This window comes from Alosa sapidissima, chromosome 16, assembly GCF_018492685.1.
Source record: "Alosa sapidissima isolate fAloSap1 chromosome 16, fAloSap1.pri, whole genome shotgun sequence".
NCBI lineage: Eukaryota > Metazoa > Chordata > Actinopteri > Clupeiformes > Clupeidae > Alosa > Alosa sapidissima.
In genome coordinates this window covers 34,020,058-34,043,276 of record NC_055972.1, presented here as the reverse complement: position 1 = coordinate 34,043,276, position 23,219 = coordinate 34,020,058, and the positions used below count along the sequence as shown (strand labels likewise).

Below are 23,219 nucleotides of genomic sequence, written 5' to 3'. Positions count from 1 at the left end.
TCGTTGTACGTTCGCTATGTTTACAACATGGGATTCATATCACGACATTTGGAGTTATTTACTAAGTCAGACAGTCAGATTCTCTTACCATTTGTAAGTTAGATGAACTTCGTCCACGACGATACCCATTACGTTGGCTTGAAAAACATCGGAGCCTAGCATGTCCCTCCACTTGTTGTTCAGCAGCCAGGATTCCGGGCTTCAAAAAAGGATCTGGCAACGACCGCTGGCTATATCCACCTCGTCGTGCATCGCCGTGATGCCCATTTCAGTTGCTTCGGCAAAAACCTCTTTCTTATCAACAAATGCCTTGATCCCGTTACTCTGTTCCTCTTTAAAAATTAATTCGCTGTCGATATCTTCTAGAACAGACCTGATAGCAGAATCTACACATCTCAATTCTCCAGCGGCAGCCATCGTTGTTGTAAACAAATTCAACCCAAGCGCTCTTTGGTGACGTGGTTGATTACGTTACTGTTGAGCATCTGTCCATCATCGTATAAAGCCCGCCCTGACAATTTGATTGGCCCGCCAGCTTTTGGGCGAGCATACTCGCGCCACTATGGATCAATGCCAGACCGAACTTCCCGACCTCAAACTTTGTGGGCGGGACTAAGTTCGGAATGGCACCCAGGCTACCTCATACTGTTGAGCAACTGAAATCCTATATGGGACAACATGTAATTCTCAAAACTCTAGCAACTGGTCTTTTCAGTTTCTAAACATTTACATAATTGTGTTAAATGAAGAGGTGAAGCAGCACAGTGGTAGACATTTCTGCCCGACAAAGCCAAAGAGCAGTATCTGCAAAAATGCCAAACTGAGAAAAACAGCTTTTTGTGTTTTTCTTACACCAAGTATAAGCATCAAATTATATTCAACAACAAAGGGTATAATTAGATAGATCAAAGTGAGGTGAATATTAAACATTTTGTTTTTTGACATTTAGGCAAAATTTGGTCGTTTTATAGGCTATACTGCGCTTTGTCTTTGCATTACTGCTTATACTTGGCCATACAATAACATTTTGCAGTAAGTGTAGCAAGTGATCATAATCACTCAGTTTTTATATTAATTGAGGAGGTACTTACTGCATTTTTGAAGATATGCTGCTTGATGCCTTAACAATGGCACAACTCTGTCATTTATAAACATTTATGTAAAATTGGAACAAAATCAATTGGGTAGACTTTCATGTCAAGCAATATTGCATTGCTGCACACCAAAACCTAACCCTTGATACCTTAGTTTGGACACTGCTGCTTATATTTGTCAAAGTATATGTTAATTACTTTTTGTAAAATCTGTTTGAATATCTGTTTGACTATTTTGAATATGATTCCTTTACTGGCATTTAATATTGTGAGACTGTATCATGAATGATAGACACCTAATGTGTGTGTGTGAGTGTGAATGGTAGCGGGCCTTTTTTTGTCCCAATCTGTCCCTGTGCACACATATATACACACACACACACAGCCTATTAGAGTAGGGGCAAGTAAAACCAAGGCAGAATGCAGTAATGGCGAGTGAAATATAAGGGCAGATACTGCGCTCTGCTTTGGTTTCACTCAACTTTTCTATACAAACTGCAAACTAAAAATGTAAATTTAGCTACGAAATTTATTAGGTAGCCATATGAAATTTTAACAGATTGAAGAGCAGATCATGTACTTCTTATTTGTGCAAATTTTCTTTTTGAAAAAGTGCAGATACTGCTCTAGCCTGACATAGTCATACTCAATTCTAGCCAGAATATGAGTCTGATACTGCTCCATTGGGACGTAATTATGGGCCATGTTTCAACCGATACAGGGGGGGAATGCCTCTGCACTCAATTGGATAGACCTAACCAATCAGAGCAACGAAATAGCTTACCGTGAGGTGTAGGAAGAAAACACACGAACCATCCTTCTTCTCCACAAATGCCTTAACATTGTTTTCTGGTCTTTTGTAAAAGTTAGTGCCGTCAATAACTCCTAGCCTACAACACTCATTAGCGAAATCTAAAAGATACGTAGTAGGGTAGGCTATTAGGAAAAAACTGATAGCCTATATTCCCTCCGTTTTTAAAAATAATTCTGTTGAACACTGATATGCTATACAAACATGTTAAACAGCTGGGAAAGGCTGTCGCAAATCCCTAGAACAGGTGGTTAATCAGAGATTTCAAACGAACGAGGGAACATGTCGCAATGCAACAGTGCCGTTTTCCCTTGATGAAAGTAAAACCACGAGTTTTCCCACATCTCAACTTTGGCCAAAGTTTTCAGAAATAATCGTTTTCCTCATTAAATAATATGCATTTTCCATATGGGGTCTTAAAAGCCATGTATCCTTCTAGCCACAGCGTTACAAACATAAGCCTAATCTAAGCGTGCTCAGATGACGTGATAGACCAGGCGCTGATGCTCACCTGTCCATCATCGTAAAGCCCGATTTGATTGGTCCACCCGATCTAGGGCGAGCATACTTGCTCCATAATGGAGCAATGCCAGACCGAACTTCCCGGCCTCAAATGTTGTGGGCGGGACTAAGTTCGGAATGGCACCCAAGCTAGCTCTTAGCCTTTGTAGGGCAGATTTCCTGTCCCAACTTTTTCATAAAACATGTTGCTGACATGAAAAAAGATCATACATTTTCCATGAAATAGTCAAAATTTAAATTTTCAACATTTGATATGTTGTCTATGTATTTTTTGCTGCTAAATATGTGTTCACAAGACTTGAAGATTATCTAGACTAGAAGACTAGCACATTCAGTTTTTATTTGCATTTTAAACTGTCCCAACATTTTCTGATTTGGGGTTGGGGTTTTGTAAATTTTTGCTAATCTATCCCTCTCATTTACTCTTTTATTTCTTTCTGACAAATTAGGTGTCTATGACTATCTGTTGAACTGGCATTTTGCACAAATGGTTTCAAGCTATTAAATCATGAGGGTAAATTGCTGGTAAGCCTCACAGCCATTCTAGATTTACTGCCATAACACCTAAATATATTCATAACTGTTTACCATATAAATGAATATGTAAATTAGTATTTAATCCACAAGATGCTACCAAACACCACAACTGGTCCTACAATGAATACTCCTTCATATTACAAGGACCCCTGTATTGTGGGGTGGTGTAGTTCTACACGTTTATAGCACAATAAACAACAATAAACTGGACTGGTCAGCCAATACTGAAGCACTCTAGAAAGGGCAGAGCAGGCTGTACTTCCTGAGGAGGCTGCGGTCCTTCAATGTCTACAGTAAGCTCCTCAGGATGTTTTACCAGTCTGTTGTTGCCAGCGTCCTCTTCTATGCTATGGTATGCTGGGGAGGAAGCACAAAGAAGAAGGATGCTGGGCGACTAGACAGGCTGGTAAGGAAAGCTGGCTCTGTCGTGGGAGCCGAACTGGAGTAGCCTAGAAATCTAGACGCGCCCCTAGTGGCAGCCAGGGCTAGTCTAGCAACTCTCCGTTGGCTTGTGAGCTCCAGAAATCGAAACTTAATCAGGGCATTGAAATCGTGTATAGAGTCGTTTGGTGGGCTTAACATAATGATTGATGGCAGAGTTGCAACGGTTTGGCTTGAATTCCCTGCGACTTGAAAACAAATATCCTATTGCGTCCTATTGCGTGCAGAGGGAATTTGAAAGACAACTGATTATCCCGCCCCTCGGACTGAGCACTGCGAACGGTGAGTGCCCAGACCCTACATTTTAATGTGGGTCTGGCTCGCCAGGCTAGAACTGGAGTGCATCACTTCAAAATCAGACAAAAGGACCCTGAACAAACTGATCAACATCTTGGACAATGAATGTCATCCACTCCACAGCACTATTACAAAGCAGAAGAGCTTGATCAGCTGGAGACTTCGCTCACTGTCATGCACAACTGACAGACTGAGGAAGTCATTTGTCCCCAGGGCCATTGAACTGTTCAATGCTTCACTTAAGGGTAGAGGAGATAGACTTTTCTGCATAGTCTGTCAGCCTCTCCACCTTCTCCATGTTTGTGTACATACTGTCCACTAGCCTACTGTTTTAATGCTACACTGTTTACATGCTATATTAGCACATATGCATATCCCCTCCCTCCCTCCCACAGCCTGGATTGTGGCCGTACTTAATACTTTTTATCTAATACTCGACCAATGGCTGTAACCCTATTACTTCAACCTATTCTTGCACTGACATAGTTTTTATATTACTTGTCTACATTATTCTCTTATGTCCATATTTATTTTATGCTGGTCTCTAGACTTTATTCTTGCACTGTTGCACTTACTTATTTGCACCATCACCCAGGGATGGATTACTGCACGGGCCTACTGGGCCCAGGCCCAGGGACCCAAGGGGTCAGAGGGCCCTGAAGGCCAAACCTTTGCATGGAATCATTGCCTCAATATCAATACATCAGGATGTAGGCTATGAATCTGATTGAATTAAAGTATTGGCCATCCCCAAAACGCACCAGAATACAGGAAATCACATCAAACAAATTAAACATTTTCTGGGGGAGGACCCCCAAACCCCCCTCCCACATATGTAACAATTAGTGGGGGGCCCTTAATACATCTGGGCCCAGGGGCCTGAAATTTCATGATCCGTCCATGCCATCACCATGACACTCACTCTCATAGAGCACCTTACCATGCATATGGAACTACAGGCTCAGTCCCTGCCCTATCACTGCAAGCACCTTATGCTTGACCATCCTGAAGCACACTATGCAGATTTTTTTTATCTTCTACTGTCTCTATTGTGCAGTGGAGTTTTTTTTTATATACTTATATTACTTTTTCTGCTGTAAGTGCATGTTGTGTGTGATGTCTGTATGCTACTGAGACCTTGAATTTCCCCTTGGGGATCAATAAAGCATCTATCGATCTATCTATCTATCTAGCATACAAGACACACACGCACATTAACTCTGACCTTCTCTCTCTCACTCTTTCTGTATCTCCATCTCTCATTTTTCACACACACACACTGTTCTTAAATTGTTCGTATTCATTTTCTATTTCGGGAACCATCACAATGTTTTAAGATAGAACATGTATGTTACATACAGTATAGAGTGTTGTTCACATTTAATGAAATTCATTGTTTGTTCACATAAATAGGTATGCACTTTCTTCATAAATCACACTGGTCTTGAATAAGGACACAAGCATTATGTTGTCAAACTGTAAAAATGTATTCAAAAATCTGTATTGATTGCTTAATACATGCAAAATACTAATTATTGACACAGGTTGTATGTCAATAAGCTTAATCACAATATGAGGGTAATTCTCCAATTATTATCACCACCATCATCAACATTCTTCTTCTTCTTCTTCTTCTTCTTATTAGTAGTATTAGTCCAAAGATAATATATGTTGACTTGTAGAGGTGTACAGAAGTGCTTTGTTCACAAAGACTCTTCAACAGCATCCAATGCGAGTCAGTCTTCCTTTGATAAATGATCAGGCTTGTACTTAATTAGCAAGCCGAGAGAGGCAAACCCAAACAGGAATGTCTGTACAAACCACATGCAACGTGCTTTGAGGCTTCCCACTCCTTTATCACTGTAACGATACAAAGACATTGACATTCAACAACAACCTCAAAAAAATGATCAAACTTCAATACATCACACGCACTATTGTTCATATATACATTCATCATTAGTATAGTATATACATTCATCAATGTCATTATTCAATACAGTGATTCAAATAGTAATGGGCAAGAGAGGCTGATGCAACAACAATGATTAAAACAGACGATAGATCCTTGCAGAAAGTGGTGTGCACTGCTCACCTTTCTCTAGGACTCCTCTCCCCTCCCTGCATGACATATACATCAGCTGATGCAGCATAAAGCTATTCAAATTATAAAGGACTCCACCCATCCCAGTTTGCTGAGAGCTATTCAAATACTGTTTGCTGAAACCAGGCTACTCCTTTTGTAGTTTCATGGCCCAAACTGAGGGACTATGGAAGAGCTATTTCCCTCAGGTCATTAGACCCTTCAACATGGACATTCCTGCCACCTTAATGAAAACCTTGCATTCTATAAAATGCAATGAATATCTGTTAGAAATTAACCTTAATGCCTTAATAAAATAAAAAGAGTAAAAATCAAATCTTTAAGGACACCAATTTTCTTAGTGAATGAAGAATGTATTGTCAATAAATAAATGTTCTTCCTTAAATTACAGGGGCAATAAGTATTTGACCCCTATGTTAATTTCCCATAGAGGCAGGCAGATTTTCTATTTTTAAAGGCCACTTATTCCATGGATCCAGGATAATATGCATCCTGATAAAGTTCCCTTGGCCTTTGGAATTAAAATAGCCCCACATCATCACATACCCTTCACCATACCTAGAGATTGGCATGGTGTGTTTTTCAGTTAGCCTATTAGCTGGTTTGATGCTCATTGAGTTCAATGCAAATCACATAGGGGTCAAATACTTATTGCCCCTGTAATTTAAGGAAGAACATTTATTTATTTACAATACATTCTTCATTCACTAAAAAAATTAGTGTCCTTAAAGGTTGGATTTTTACTCATTATTTAAATTAAGGTATTTAAGATAAATTTCTAACAGATGATTTTATATTCCTCTTTTTAGTCAACTTTATTTAGCATGGTTTCAAATACTTATTCTCCCCATTGTATGTCATGCTAAGGACATTGATCTGAAAACTGTTGTCACTGGCAGTAATTTTGAAAAATGTCTGCCACAGCCGCCATATTAAAATTCACAATGGCTCAATATCCAATTTATTGACTGCCTTTGGCTAGAAGTTGCTTTTATCACAAAGTCAACAATTTATCAGGTTATCTGCCCTCGTAGCATTCTTTTTTATTCACATTTTACAAAGCCTGCCAACTTTTTTAGGAATTCTAGTTGCAATTCCCTAAATTACAACTAGAACTTTTAAAACACCTGCCCTTTAGAATTCCCACATTACAAGCAACAGAGGATTCACCACATGTAATGTGCTATTTCCAATGTCTCTCAATGTCTAAAATATGACTGTTGCTATGCGTCCGCTAACAGTGGAAAAACATTAAACTACAAACAGTCTCCCGCGCTGTCTCCTAGCTGTATGTCACAGGGCAAGAAGTAGCTAACCGCAGTTGGCTTTACCAAGCAAGGATAATAACTTTTTTCACAACAAAGCACGCTGTTAAATACAGCTAACATGTCGATTACAGAAGGGTTTGGAAGCCACAATTGGTTGGATCGTATGAATCAGAGGTTTTAGATACTATGATTGTAGTGCAAAGTTACATGAGAAGTCGAGGAGAGTCATCCTGTAGTCATGCTGTAGTCCGGTTCATTTTTGCTGTAGCATTTTGGTAGCAACAGCTTCATTTTTCCGAAACAAGACTACAGTTGTGACAAGATACCCAATAAGTATACGTATAAGTATAATATACTCGTTTTATCCCGTGAGGGAAATTTGGTCTCTGCATTTATCCCAATCTGTGAATAGGTGAAACACACTCAGCACACAGTGAACACACAGTGAGGTGAAGCACACACTAATCCCGGTGCAGTGAGCTGCCTGCAACAACAGCGGCGCTCGGGGAGCAGTGAGGGGTTAGGTGCCTTGCTCAAGAACACTTCAGCCATGCCTACTGGTCGGGGTTCGAACCGGCAACCCTCCGGTTACAGATCCGAAGCGCTAACCAGTAGGGCACGGCTGCCCCTCAGAATAGTAAATTCATTTTTACACATCAAACTGAACGCCAAGGTTTTCGACGGCCGTTGCTTCACACAGACCTTATTTGAACCATATTACCAAAGCCTCCATTTTTCCCCCCATAGAGATTTTTTCTTACTAACCAGGAAGCGTTAAAATGCAAACGCTAAAAACTACAAGCTTCCGTGACTGCCAAACTCCATACTCTCAGCAGTTAATTTGCTGTATCATTGCGGGTGCCATTTTTACAGTAGGGGTTAAGTCATTTAGAGACCTCAGACCAGCCTCAGACGAGTCCAGGGAGTGACGTCAATTACGGAACTAAGTACATAATTTACTTTACTCTTTATATTATGGAGAATACAGTGGGAAAACACATATTTTCTTTTACAGTTTATATAAAAAAATAGTCATATTAGGTAGAAGCTTTTTATTATTATGCGTAACTCACACTTATTTATTAAATAATCGATTGCGACTGACTGTCCACGTGATCCGATAGTCAGCTGGGAGGAGCTTGTGACTCACGCATTGGGACTCACGGCAGATATTGCGCGAAATTTTGGTTCATGGCTATGGTTTAAACGTCCTTCCTATTCATTAACATGAACATGATGACTGACTAATAAATTACTATGATGTTTAATAAACCATTATAGCCATGCATTTAACAAGTCATCATTATATCACATCAATTAAGTGTTTTCTGTAGCCTAAGCTACTGTGTGACATGCTTTACACTACAGCAACAAAACAAAAAAAAAAAAAAAAAAAAAAATCAGGCTATCAACACGTTTTCAGTATCACTGTTGCTGAAATCACATCCTTTTGACTGTTTGTACAATTTTGCACATTCCAACCTAAAGAAGCAGCATGAGGAAACGTTTTTCTGCCTTATTTTACAAGTCTGCAGTATCACCGAGTGCAGCTGTTACAAGAGGGTCTGGCGCTTCCTAAGATTGGTCACTTGTCTCTAAATGACTTAACTCCCTCTCTATTTTTAGCCCGTAGGCTCCGGCCAGCTTTAAAAGGGAGTTCGTATGGAGATAGAGGGAATATGAGACAGCTTAACCCCATCTTTATAACTGTTGCTACTTTCTAGGTTTGACTGTAGATGTAGGAAGCATTAAAACTCATAATTCTGAGTCAACAAGTAGTCAACAAGAATAGGCACAGTAGAGGGGGTGACTTTGGTAACTTTGCTGATTATATCGGTATGGTCCAAGTGACATTATGGGAACAGCACTTAGCATTGCAAGCCTTCTTGGATCAGCTAGCCTACTAAAGTCCGGCGTCATCGAACTTCCAGTGAAGGAGTGTGAAGCTGGAAGTGGGCTAGTGTGTGTGTAAATGTTGGGGGCGTTACAAAGGTACAGACCAGAGCCAAATAAGACACCACCAGAATTTACGTCAGGCATTTTCAGGGCCCAGGGCACTGGTATGGTTTTAAAAGTATCAATTTAGCAACAACATTGAATAAAAAACAAACAATACCCAACCCTAGGTAAAAGGGTTATTTTTTGGGGAATTTTGGGAAATTGCTGGCACAATCATGGACTGTAAATAGGATATGACCGAAGCTTAAGCTTACCTGCATATTTTCATGGCAACAACTGCTTCAAAAAAATGTATAGCCCAGGCAAGCCACCAACTGCAATAGTTTCCAAATTACACATTATTAGTTCCCACCAACAGTATGTTTTTGACACATTAACAGGAATGTGACGAAATATGAGCTTCAAACAATCGAGAAACTTAAATGAAGTATCAAGCACAACAGTAAATACCAATGATACTCACCCATAGTGCAGAAGAGGGTAATGGTTATCCACAAGATACTTTGTCAAGGAACCGAGTGGGCCTAAGCGTTCATATGGGATAGCTTCAGACCAAAAAACAGTCCACTGAAATATAGATAAGTAAAATAACACATAAATATTGCAAAAGAGTATCCTCTCCAAGCCTGATAATATGCCTAAAGGTACTTGAATAGGCCTAGGTCAGGAAATGGGAAGTTGTCACAGGAGGGGGATGACCTGTGACTAAGGGGCCGTGCACACGACGCCGGTTTTTGTGAAACCGGTGAGGTTTTGTTAACCGTTACGCCTTGCATGTACACGACGCCGGCAGTTTAGGAGACTGAAACCGATAGCTTTTGAAACCGCTGGCTAACTTTCGCCGTGTAGACGCCTGTAGGTGCGAAGCCGGCAACTTTATGACGACATAGCCCCACCTCTCAACTCAGCCACGGGGAGTCATCCCTATGTTCCCCGCTACCGGGGAACATAGGACCCTTTTTTGAAAAAAGTTCTGAACTGAAGTTCTTTGCACAGATGCGCAGTGCGGAGCCCAGTGTGATATAGTCATGTTTAATTTATTAAATTGTAACAGTAGCTTCTTGAAAAGACAGTGGCGTGAGAGAGTGGCGAGGCAAGGTGGCTTTCCCGAGGTAAAGTGCTGTCGCGCGTGTTTGAGCTCCGAGTCGCCTCTTCTTGGAGGAAGAGCGCATGTTTGAATCTGCAAGCACGTTCACTAATGAACATTTCTTGACGAAGCTGGCCTATCTTAGCGATATATTTGATATATCTTAGCGATACATTTGAGTTAAATGTCCAGTTACAAGGCAAAGACAAGCACCTACCTCACCTAGCAAATAAGATTACTGCATTCACCAAAACAAACTTGAGTATGGGACAGGCTCGATCGCGACAGTATTATGCCTTTGAGATTTCTGAGCGAAATCGCTGAAACGTCTGATTGGGAGGCACTCTTGTGATCCCATGTATTAAACAGTAGGCCTACATCACATCCCTGCAAAGTTTATTTCAAAAATATTTCCCAACCAGCAGTGCTCAGTATGACTGGATTATGATCCATTTAATGCAGCATGTTGGCATTTCATTGAATATATTGTACAATGCATAATGGCCTATGCTTCCTAATATGTTGCTGGAAAACAGAAATATGTGTGTTATGTATTTATTTATTATTCTATCTGCAGCACCAGCTGATTTTAACACTGTTGAAGATGATATATTTAGAACTTGTCATTATTTCAATAAATTTGACAATTTTAAGCTTGACCTACCACTTTCTTAGAGCGATGAGGGACAGGTGGGGCTCGAGAATGCCCCCTCAAAGTGGGGAATGAAAGAAAAAGTTTGAGAACCACTGATCTAGTTTGTTAACTAACACAGTCATGAGTTGGGTCGCTATAGTCTGTCATTTTTAAAAAGTGTGTCCCCAGAAAAAAAGTTTGAGAAACACTGGTATAGCCGAGTCTGCATGGCTTCAGTCCCAAGCTTGTCATTGTCTTTGCACTTGGCATGTCATTGTTGATTCTTACTGTACAAGAGGTGAAGGAGGTGATCTAAAATAGCCTTTGGTTGATCTGTCGGAAGAATGGGATTAATTTTAATGGAACAAAGAGATATCAAACTATAGGCTACTGGGCTGTAGACCCAAAGGGACATTTTTGGATTATTGACGAGTCAGACCAAAGGGGCTTCGGAGCAACGCGCAGTCCTCCCTGCAGCGTGCCAGCGAACGGAAAAATGAACAAAACAAACCAATTAAATATCAACTTAAAAAGGCATGTAGTTGCGCGTTTCTTCTGTGAGAGGTGCAGCTTGTGTGTGTTGCTGTCCTCAATTTAGTGCTGAAGCGGACAATTCGAAGTTACCTAGAATGTTAACTTTGAACTTGTTATATTCAGTAAAGAAGCACTACACAAGTAAAACCATTGTAGGCCTATGTTATAAAAAATGTTCTTCATCTATTCTTTTACTCCGCTATACTCAACGTGGAAGTTAGGAAAATCGCCCTTCTGGCTTGTGTCAATATTGCACCGTGCGCGTATGTGTAGGTCTACCTGGTGTGCTACGGCAAGCAACATTGACAGAAAAATACACTTTGCTACCGTTTGTGCACGAAATGTGCACTCGCAAGCATATCCCATGCAATTTCCGTGGTCAGATACAAGGCGGGGAACATAGGACCCTTTTTGTAGAAAAGGGTCCTATGTTCCCCGGTCCCATACAAATAGCGGGGAACATAGGACCCGGGGAACATAGGTACGCTCCCAGCCACGGCACTCGACCTGACATGTTGCTTGTCAAAACAAACCAAACCATTTATATCATATTAAAATGTTTTTCTTTCCCCGGTCATGATTTATGTGCACAATGTAGCCTATCAGCCTTTAGTGGCTAAGTTAGAAGCACACGTTAGCTAAACTTAGTTAAACATTACCTTACTGCATGTTAGTTTCTCCAGTGGTGCTCAGACCTAATGCAATGCGTAGGCTAAGCATTTGAAATTTCACATAGCAGTCACCTTGAAAATGAACTTTATTAGTTTAACAGTTGAATTGAAAAGCGAATTGTCTGTAGTCTCCTTATTTCATGCGACTGCTTAACCAGAGCACTTAGACATTCTCTGGCTTAACAAACGGTTTTAACAATGTTTTCTTCAACGCGATTCACGCGAAATTATCGTGAAGCTTCTGCACAGCGGCGCCATCGACTGGTCTGGCATATGCACTACAGCACATTTAGCCGGTTACACCTCTGTGTGTACACACAAGGTTTTTTCTTGCCGGAGTCGTTAAAGGTGTGAAAGCGGAAAGAGATAATCCACCCGGCGGTGTCGTGTAAACGGCCTCTATTCCAACGGGGGGGGGGGGGGGGGGGGGGGGCTCTCTCAAAAAATATGACCAACCATCTGTGAGCTTCTGAAATGCTCAATAAAGATACCAGGGTCACGATATTGAAGCGAGGGAAAAAGAGAAGCTTTGTATATCTTTTTACTCCGCTAAGTGTTTTATGTTGAAACCCAAAATGGACATTTTACTACATCAAATGCTTAAAAAACCAACTAACATCTATTTTTACTTGCTAAAGTTGTTATGAAAACATTGTTTTTTCCAAGTAAACTATTAGGTGCCATTACTCAATTGAGATTGAATGGGATTTAGCTAAATAGTGGTGGTTTTACTAGCAAAGTTGCTAGTTATCTGCCGTCCTCATTAGTTGCACTGTTGCCCAAAAATTGCCCGGTGTATCATCAGCTATACAGTTAACAATCACAGCTTGAATATGGATGAAATATCTCATAGCCTATCTAGTGAGAGGTCGTCTGACCCTGGTGAGTGGCACAGATTCTGGGGTAGATGGACGTCACTTGTTTTGGTTTTGACGCAAGATAACATATGTTCCCACAGTGACCACATGATTGCATGAAGGCTCATTATGTAGCCTACGTTCTTTTTATGTTTATGTAGCTTATAGGATGTTTTTAATTTTTCTGAAGTGGAAAAAAATGCTTCAGATGAAATAATTTGGCTGACCCCCTAGGGGTCGCGGACCCCCGGTTGAATATCACTGATTAGATGAATGTGATCATTTATGTTTGGGCCTTTTTTGGGCCTGAAATCGCTGATACAATCTTTAACTTCAAAACAGGCATTTTACTTTGAGTAGACAATAGCAATACATCATAGGAGTGATAGTGAGTTACACCTCCGATATGTTTAGTGTTCTAAAGACGTGAAATAGCCCGTTATCAAATTAATAGCCAAGGAGCCAGAAGTGAACACGCATGTATGGCTATAAAAACTGTGCCTTCATTTTACCAATAAACACTAGAAAATACTTTTATAACCCTTGAGCCAGCTCCTTACTATATGACTTTCTACGTCAACGTGAACTTCAAAGGCTAGCAGGGAGGAGCTACAACAGACAGCAGCTTATCCCGGACAGACCGGCTGCAGTCTGCCTGACGTAAATCACGGGAGAATTTTTTTTGCAATAAATACAGCATAACTTTCATTCTTACTCATTAAAATATGAGCATGATGACTGACCAAATAAATTGCTATGATGTAGTTTAAATAAACCACTGTTGTCATACAGTTAACAGGCCTGCATTGTAGCACATAACCAACAGCATAAAATAACAGAATATCCAAACGTTTTCAGTAGGCAAGCCTACCATTGTTGCAGAAATCACATATAAGAAGGTATACCTTCGATTTCTGTTCATTTTCATATATTCCAACATAATGAAGCAGCATGAGAAACCTGTCAAAATAGTCATGAGGAGATCCCTCCCAAACGGCCCCATCACATCTTCGAACTGACGCCATGAGGGCGGGTTTCAGCTCGTGCAGTCCGTGGAAGGACAACTGCAAGATCTGGCTGCAAGCAAAATGGCACTTTGTAACTCAAAATGTCCCACTGCTTAAAACTAGCCTACTTTTTGGAGATTCTGGTTTTATTTTACATTCTAGAGCATTTAGCCTACCATCGTTAGCACACATCTCCACTGAAGGATGGCTACATGATGGTATGGTGCTTGATGTTGCGCTCTCTCATTGGTGAGAATTTATTGCAGCACTTTTTGAATGGTGGGACTGCACGTCTGCTTGAGGTTGCTGAAATTTGTGTCTGGAAATGGGACTGCTTGCAATGTTTCAAGAAACTGACATAGTGGTATGTCATCTTCTGCACACATTTCAACAATCTTCCACAAACTCATCCACATCTACTGATTTTGTCATTGTCTTGGCTGGAGGGATTTAGCTTTGTTTTTAAGTTGCCCTTTTGATTTCTGTGGTCGCTATACATGTATTTGAAGAAGTCAGGTCAATTATATGTTGTAACCTTGCAAACTAGTTGTTTTCAGACTCATGGTAGTCATTGGGGTATTGTTTAGCCCCATTATCTAGCAACCAAGCAGTTCAGTGTTTTGCCACCGTTGTCGGGATCCCTAATTTTCTTTGTCACGCACCAATCAACAAACTCAAAGCACGTGAAAATTCGAGATTTGAATTGTGACATTCAAGCCAGCTAACATTAACTTAGTTAATGCTCATGTTAATGTTAAATCTACACAAAGACAGACTCTTAAAAACATAGTTCTGTGTTCACTGGGTATGAATTGCTGAACAGTAACAAAACAAACTTTTACAACGAACTAAAATTAGCATACCAACAGCTGGCTAGGTTAACGTTAGCAGACGGTTGGTATGCTAATGTTAATTAAACATGCTTCGTGGTAGTGCAGCATGTGTGTGTCAGCTAATGTATATGGTCGAAGTAGTCTTCACACATAGCCTACGGTAATCATCATGCCAAACAACATAAGTAATTCAGGGTAGCATCATATTATAGCCATGTAACTTACTGGGTGTTTTTTGGTGGTAACATTAACGTTACACACAGCTTGGATTTAACTAACTGAATAATGGGTTAACATGAGCTAGCTAACAGTATCACTGCCACTACATTAACATTACTGAATGTTTGTCAGTCTGCTGTTAAACAACTCCATGAGGTGGTCATGGTTTCCGAGTGTGTGGTGTTAATATTTTGTCTCATGGGGGATTTTTAATGTTTGTCAATATCATTCACTGATGATGGTTTGTGAAAGTCTTGATACAAAGTTCTGTAAATAGCAGTGATTAATTCACTCTTTTTCTTTCTTTGATTGACAGGGCTGACCCCCAAATGGACCGTGGAATCTAGCTGCCTTCATGGAAGTAACTTGCATGCTGCTTTTAGAGTAGGCTATCCGTTTAAAAATAAAGTAAACTGTCAAATAAATAATTATGTCGAACGGTTTTCTTTCATTGCATGGCTATTGTTGCCCATTTTCTCTCAATGCAACCCAAATACTGGGTTTGGAAAACCCGACAACTGGTAATTTTAACTAGCAGTTCTGTTGATGTAACCCAGTGGTTTGGGTTGAATCTATACCCAATATACTGTGTGAATTTTACTCAACATTTATAAAATTTATAAAGCATTTAAAGCGTGCTGTGTGCTTCCAGGACAAGGCGTGTGCATGAGCGTATGAGGAGGGTGCACACCGGGGGCCCAGGGCCAATAGATAACCCACAGGACCCAACCAATGCCAAAACCACACAGCGACCCGCCAGGACCGAGTCACCCAAGCCATCCAATGGGGCCCCGTCAGAATAACGATGGGAGAGGCAGAGAGAAAGAGTGAAATTAGTAAAGTTTATCAGAGAATGTAAATAAAAGGGGGAGGGAAAGAAGGGGATGCTATTTATATTACTACTACTACTACTACTACTACTACTACTACTAATAATAATAATAATAATAATAATAATAATAGTTCCAGCTACCCTCCCCTGCCTAGTGTTCGATGATATGTGTATCTGTTGATGAATTGTATTATGATCGTGTGGAGATGGAACTCAGGCAAAGAGGGTCAGGACTAAGTAGGTGATAAAGGGGTACCAAGGAGAGGTTGTATCCTGAGTATTGATTAAGTTTGTAGTTGAGAGGTTTTCTAATGATATATAGTCTGTTAACAAGTTTTTCCAATGAGTGATGTGAGCTTTTTTATTAGATTTCCAGTTCATGAGGATTGTTTTCTTGGCGATAGTCAGCGCTACCAGCAGTGTTTTATTGCAGGAGTTGCTTAAATTGACTGTGGATGTATCACCAAGTATGCATAAGGAAGGGGATGCTGGGATGTGACAGCCAAAGATGGAAGAGAGAGATTTTGTGACACTCACCCAGAAGTGGTTGATTGGAGTGCAATGCCAAACCGCATGAATGTATGTATCTGGGTTATTTTGTGTGCAGTGAGTGCAAAGATCCAAGCCAAACCCCATTTTAGCCAATTTATGTGCAGTGAAGTGGAATCTGTGAAGAACCTTGTATTGTATTAGTTGTAGATTACTATTCTTTGTCATGAGGTAGATGTTTTTGCACATTTTGGTCCAGAAGTCAGCACCGGGAGTAATTGATAAGTCTGATTCCCATTTGTGATATGGCAGGCCAATTGTTTTTTCTGAACGAGATATCATTTTGTAAATTTGGGAGAGTATTTTTTTGGGAGAGGGAATGTTAAGCAGCTCTGAGATTGGTGGGGGAATGTCAAGGTTAGCTGTCTGGATGTTAATTTTTCCTAGGATAGATGATTTAATTTGCAGGTATTGTAAGAAGTGTTTACTCTCGATGCCGTGCTTCTGGACCAAACAGGAAAATGAGGCCAGATTATTGTCTTGAAGAATGTGTTGAAGGTGAGTGATGCCCTTTCCCATCCATGTGTGAAATCTGGGTTATTCCAAATCGGGGTGCGAATTGATGGTGCTATAGGTGAATCAGTGATGTGGTAGAATCTCCACCAGGCTGTCAGAGTAGCTGAAATTGTTGGGGCTTTGAAGGATGGATGTTTTTTGACCGACTGACTGCAGAAAGGGAGATCTGAGATTTTAATTTCTTTACAGATTGTTTGTTCTAGGTCTAACCAGGTGTTGTCTGAGGGGGTGGGGTGTAGCCATTTGTGGATGAAGTGGAGCTGGTTGGCCAGGGCATAGTGCTGGAAGTGTGGGGCCTCTAGTCCTCCCATTGCTTTTGGTTTTTGGAGAGTGGCGAGTTTGATCCTTGGGGTCTTATCTTTCCAGTAGAATTTAGTGATTAATGAATCGAGAGACTTAAACCAGAGGGTGGTGGGCTGGGTTGGAATCATAGAGAATAGATAGTTTATTTTGGGCAGTATTGTCATTTTGATTACTGAGATTCTGCCCATGATGGATAATAGGAGGTTCTTCCAGCGTTGAAGGTCATCATCTATTGAAGTGAGTAGAGGGGAATAATTTAGGCTAAATAAGTCTGACAGCCTGGGGGAGACTTTTATCCCTAAGTAAGTGATATAGTTAGTGCAGAGTGGGATAGGTGAAGAGTTGGCTGTCACATCCCAGCTGTTGGGATGTAATGGGAGAACTGCAGATTTATTCCAATTGATTGAGTATTCAGAAATTTTAGAGAATGTGCCAATGAGTTTGATGGTTTCTTCTACTGATGTTGTGGGGTCTTGAAGAAAGAGAAGAATGTCGTCAGCATAAAGGCTGATTTTGTGATGCATATATGGAGTCTGGACACCTTTGATGAGGGGGTTCTGACGGATGGCAGCTGCTAGGGGTTCAATGAAGATTGTAAATAGTGAGGGGGAGAGTGGGCACCCCTGTCTAGTTCCCCGGTGAAGAGTGAAACTTTGTGATGTTAGTCCATTGGTGATTACTGTGGCTGAAGGAGAGGTATATAGAAGTTTAATCCAGTTAATGAACGACTCCCCGAAGCCAAACCTCCCTAATGTGGAAAACAGGAAATTCCAGTTCACCCTATCAAAAGCTTTTTCTGCGTCCAGAGTTGCTATGATGGTATTATCTTGAAAATTTGTAGAGTGATACATTATATTTAACAGTCTGCGGGTGTTGGTGGATGAAATTCTACCTTTAATGAAGCCTGTTTGGTCTGGGTGGATAATGGATGGGGTGACCTCTGCTAATCTGTGTGCTAGCATTTTTGCGATTATCTTATTGTCCACATTGAGGAGAGAAATTGGTCGGTAGCTGGATGGCAATGTTGGGTCCTTATTGGGCTTGAGGAGCAGTGAAATTGAGGCTGTGGTGGAACTAGTTGGAAGACGTCCTTTCTGTTTTGATTCATTAATCATTCTGATGAAAAGTGGAGCTAAGATGGTCCAAAATTGTTTGTAGAACTCAGCAGGAAAGCCATCCGGACCTGGTGCTTTATTATCGGGCATCTGTTTCAGGGCATCAAACAGTTCTTGTTGAGTTATAGGTGATTCTAGGTTTTTTATTTCGGTCTCATTGACTTGTGGTAATTCGATGCTGTTTAGGAAAGAGTCTATGAATTCCTGGTTGGGGTTTATTTCTGAAGAATATAGTTTATTGTAAAACTGGTAAAAAACATGATTTATTTCTTCAGGTGAGCTGGTTAGCTTCCCTGCTGAGTTCTTTATGACCGGGATTGTTGATTTTTCTTTGTTACGTTGGATTTGATTTGCTAAGTATTTACCTGATTTATTGCTATGGTGGAAGTTTTCCTGCCTTAGACGGTGAATCATAAATTGAGTGTGTTTGAGTATTTCATTGAGTTTGAATTTATGTTTCCTAAGTTTTGCCTGTGTTTCTTCAGTTGGGTTGCTTGCATTGGTTTCTTCTAACTGTTTAATTTTATTGTTGAGTTCTACTTCCTGTTCTTTTTCCTTCTTTTTTTTGTATACTGAATATGAGATGATTCTTCCTCTGAGTACTGCTTTTCCTGTTTCCCACAGAAGGGAAGGAGATGATTCAGGGGAGCCGTTCATTTCTAGAAAGAATGCCCACTCTCTCCCAACAAAACTGATGAAATTTGGGTCTTGTAAGAGGGATGTATTAAAACGCCATTTGCTAATTGGTCGCTGTTGGTTCGTTATGTTCCATTTAATTGTAACTGGGGCATGATCGCTAATGACTATGGGATGAATAGTTGAATCAGAGATATTTTTCATTATAGAGTTGCTGGTTAGAAAATAATCAATACGGGAATAGGAGTGGTGGACCAGAGAGAAAAAAAGAGTAGCATTTGGAGTCTGGGTGCTGAAGCCGCCAACAATCGCCAAGGCCAGAATCGCTCATGAACTGTTTTATTGTTTTTGTGGATTGCCAGATTCGTTTGCTTTTAGAGTGATCAGATCTGCCAAATGTGGGGTCTAACACTGTATTAAAGTCGCCTGCAATTATGATGGGACAGCCAGATAGAGTTGAGATGGAGGTGAAGAGGTTCTGAAAGAAAACTGGGTTGTCTGTATTAGGGCCATAAACATTAACAATTGTTACAGGGGTATTGTGAATTGAGATGTTTATGATGACAAAACGTCCTTCTGGGTCTGTGATGGTGGCGTTATGGATGAATGAGATTCTTTTGTTAATCAGAATGCAAACTCCCCTTTGTTTTGTATTGTAATGAGATGAGAAAATGTGATTGAATTGTCTTGATTTGATGCGAGTGTAGTCTAATTCTGAGAGATGAGTTTCTTGTAGGAGACATATGTCAGCTTTTAAACTATCCAAATGATTTAAGATTTTGAGCCTCTTTGCCTGAGATCCAATCCCACGGATGTTCCAGGTCAGGAATGTAAGTGGTACCATGTTGTGATTGTACAGTTATGAAAATGTTTGATAAGGTGGGTATTGTGTGTGTGAGAGTGTGTGCAGGTGTCAGTTAGATAGGAGAGGGGGAAGGGGGGGTGGAGGAATAGGTATGTAATGTGGTGTGCGAATGAGATGTAAAGGGTAGGGGCTGAGAAGAATATAGAGCATAAAGAGGTAGGAATTTGGTTCTGGAGTGGTGACAGCATGAACATTTCCTGTTTAGCATTGAAAACATACAGATCATAATTTGACTTTAGCCTATAGACATAATAAACAAAAACAGACAGGACACACAAGCAAACATGTATAGACAAAACACCATGATTAACATTAAACATTGAGAGAGCAAAAGAGAATGGGTTGGTAGGGGGAGCAAAAGGAATGAAACATAAGAAGAGAGAAGAGAGAGGTGATCCAAGCATCAGTAGGCAGTGGGTTAGAGAGAGTTGAGGGTGACAATGTTATAATCAAGATGAATGTTGGCATGAGGTATGATGTGCTATAGCCAGGTGGTGATATTGGGGGTTGCGATACAGAGTTCCATTGACATACAGTTTATCGACTGACAGTGCTGCTCGTTTGCCCTCTTGCCGGAGTTGTTTCATTATGGGCAAGAGGGCTCTTCTTTCCTGTATTACTTGTGGGAATTGGTCGTTTAGTCCGAATGAAGTGCCTTTCAGTTCTTTCCCTTTGCTTTTGATGAGTTCTTTGTGTTTGAAGTGTTCGAACTTGGCGATAATTGGAGGAGGTTTTTTATCGTCTTTGGAAGTGAGACGGTGTACACGGTGGAAGGTAATCTTGTCAACTGTTTCTGGCGGTAGTTTGAGAGATGACTGCAAGAATTCTTTAACTGCTTTCTCTGGGTCGTCGGGTGTATCTTTAGAAGTTGGCAGGGGAATTCCGGAAAAAATGAGGTTATCGCGCATGCTGCGGCACTGGAAGTCTAGAATTGTTTCTTTCATGATCCGATTTTCGCTGGTGAGTTGATTAACATGGTCGGATAAGTTTGTGATATTTCCTTTGAGTTCACGGTTTTCTAATGCGAGTGTGTCGATCTGTGATTGGGAAAATTCGAGGCTGGCTTTTAAGTCCTTAATATCTGCGTGCAGATGTTCCAGTATTGCAAGTTTGTTGTTTATGGATTGTAGTAAACTGACCTCGATGGATGTAGAAGTAGCGCAAGCGGTAGGTGATTCTGGTTCAGTCTCTGAGTAGTCACGAGTGCGTTTCTTGCTGGGTTCAGATGACATAACGTCCAGAATGAAGAGATTGCCGTTGGAAAAGGTGGAGAATATAATCCGGTTTTTGATGAGAGTTGTAGAGAGGTAGTGGTTGTTTTTAGTAGAAGAAAAATAACGTTTTGTATTTCTGTTTACAAGCGTCAGTGTTCAGTGCGCTGCCATTTTGGATCTCACCCAAAGTCTCGCGATGTTCAGTTCAGTGCATCAGTGCCTCTCCTGATCAGCTGTGCTCTAAAGAATGTTTGATTCAAGTTCAGCGTGTGTTGCGAACTATTTGTTTCTCAGCAAAAACCACGACGAAACGGTAACAAATAAGTGTAAAGAGACATATCGTGGAGTTTATTTTTTCGTTTTGGCAAGTAGCCGTATAATAAGGTAATGTATAGAACGCCGGTCATTATGGGAAAATAAGTCCCTTCAGGGCGAAACCAGACCCGGTGTTGCACCAAATTCTGTGACCTGTCGAATTTTGTGACTCTAGAGGGCGCTGTTTTATTGGAGTCTATGAATGTACTGAGCTGTACTGACACACTGATGAGGCAATTCTGTTATGTGTATAATTCTTCTAATAAACTTTGTACATTTTTGAAACATGGAACATTGTGTGCGTGTATTACTCCACAGGCCTGCATGTGTATCTTCCTCTCTATACTATCTCTATAGAGTAGAGCTAAAGCCTACCCCACCACTCCAGCGAAGAGGTGGACTTCAGCTGGACAGGTCACATATGTTGATAAGCCTACTGTCAAATTATGTTTGCAGAAATGGACTGATGTTGTACATTGTCATTGACATCAGCAAACACTTTATTTACATTATTGACAAACTCCTTGTCATTGTCTGTTAATTTACTTTTTGGCACCTCAAACTGATATACAAACTTAAGGAGGCAGTTTGTGACCTCCACAGCATTTTTTTCTGCAGTTTGACATAATTTGACAGTAGCCTATCAAAATATGTGACCTGTCCTGCTGAAGTCCATCTGTTCACAGGAGTGGTGAGGGGTAGGCTTTAGCTCTACTCTAGAATAATACACCCACACCCAGTCAATGTTCCATGTTTCAAAAATGTACAAAGTTTATTAGAAGAATTATACACATAACAGAATTGCCAGTTGTGTGCCAGAATTGTCAGTGTGTCAGTACAGCTTAGTACATTCATAGACTCCAATAAAACAGCGCCCTCTAGAGTCACAAAATTCGACAGGTCACAGAATTTGGTGCAACACCGGCGTCCGGTTCGCCCTGTCGGGACTTATTTTCTCCATAATGACCGGCGTTCTATAGCCTACATTATCCCTTAGCCTAGGCTACTTAACGTATACCCCTGAGTCAAGGCTTTGTGAAGCCTCGATATGTCTACATAGCCTAAATATGTCTAACGTGCTTCGTAGTAGCCTATACCCCACAGCTCTTCATGTGAGGAGCACAACACAAGTTATATAACATAAAGGTAATCACCACGCGGTTTACATCGCTCTCGGTCATTAGGCTACAAAAATATCTTATATATATACCCATTCTGCAAATTGCCATTTTGATTAGTTAGAGATGAGGCGCCCAAATCGGTCTCATGCAATTGTAGTTTATCACCATTAACAAAAAACTCAAAACACATATGGTCCTCAAAATAAGTAGGCTAGGCTACGATCAGTAGAAGCAATATAGATGACCCCAATGCGTAGGCCATCATATGGAAGGTATTCAACTAAGTTCAAAGATGAGATTAGGCTACTTTCCCACACGTGTGAGACACCATGATGATAATTAGGCTAATGGAGCGAACCCCGTATCTGCGTTTTTGTTACGCCAACAAAACCAACTTACTGTGTAGTAGCTCATGGACAGAGTCACAGTTACTATCCAAAAAAGTCCGCTTCTTTGGAAATAGAAGCTTCCATCGGTCTTCGCCATTGTTGACCTGTAAAAGGAATCTACATTATGTTCGAAGTCAAAGTCCTTCCGTGGCAACCCTTTGCCTACACGTTGCGTTCGAGATGGACTTTGTCTGCGGCTATAACTTGATGGTTGGTTCCATGTTTCCCATGTTGGTTTGGTCAGAGCCCATCTACGGAGAGCCTGGCCACTCCGTATTAAGTCCCATTGTACCGAATTTTGGTTGCAGTTCCACCAGAGTTCCACTGGGGGCGATCGCCATAAGTGCAGAATGAATGGGAGTCAATGGAGCTAGACGGCTAAATTTGTCTCTTTCACCTGATTGTCGTTGACAAATCTGAGATTTGATTGTAGTTTGTATAACTTCAACATGGGTTATAGGTCAAAAGTTGAATGAACGAGTACTTATG

The 23,219-nt window shown here is 40.7% G+C and overlaps 1 protein-coding gene across 1 annotated transcript; it reads right to left on the bottom strand.

The window, feature by feature from the left end:
* Window positions 1-4,987: 4,987 nt before the first annotated feature.
* Window positions 4,988-22,994, bottom strand: tmem254 (transmembrane protein 254). Its single transcript, XM_042066101.1, has 4 exons — window positions 22,741-22,994; window positions 9,497-9,600; window positions 9,288-9,347; window positions 4,988-5,562 (listed from the first exon to the last, which is right to left on the bottom strand). The coding sequence occupies exons 1-4, from the start codon at window positions 22,825-22,827 to the stop codon at window positions 5,439-5,441; spliced, it is 375 nt and encodes a 124-aa protein (XP_041922035.1). The 5' UTR covers window positions 22,828-22,994; the 3' UTR covers window positions 4,988-5,438.
* Between the last annotated feature and the right edge of the window lie 225 nt (window positions 22,995-23,219).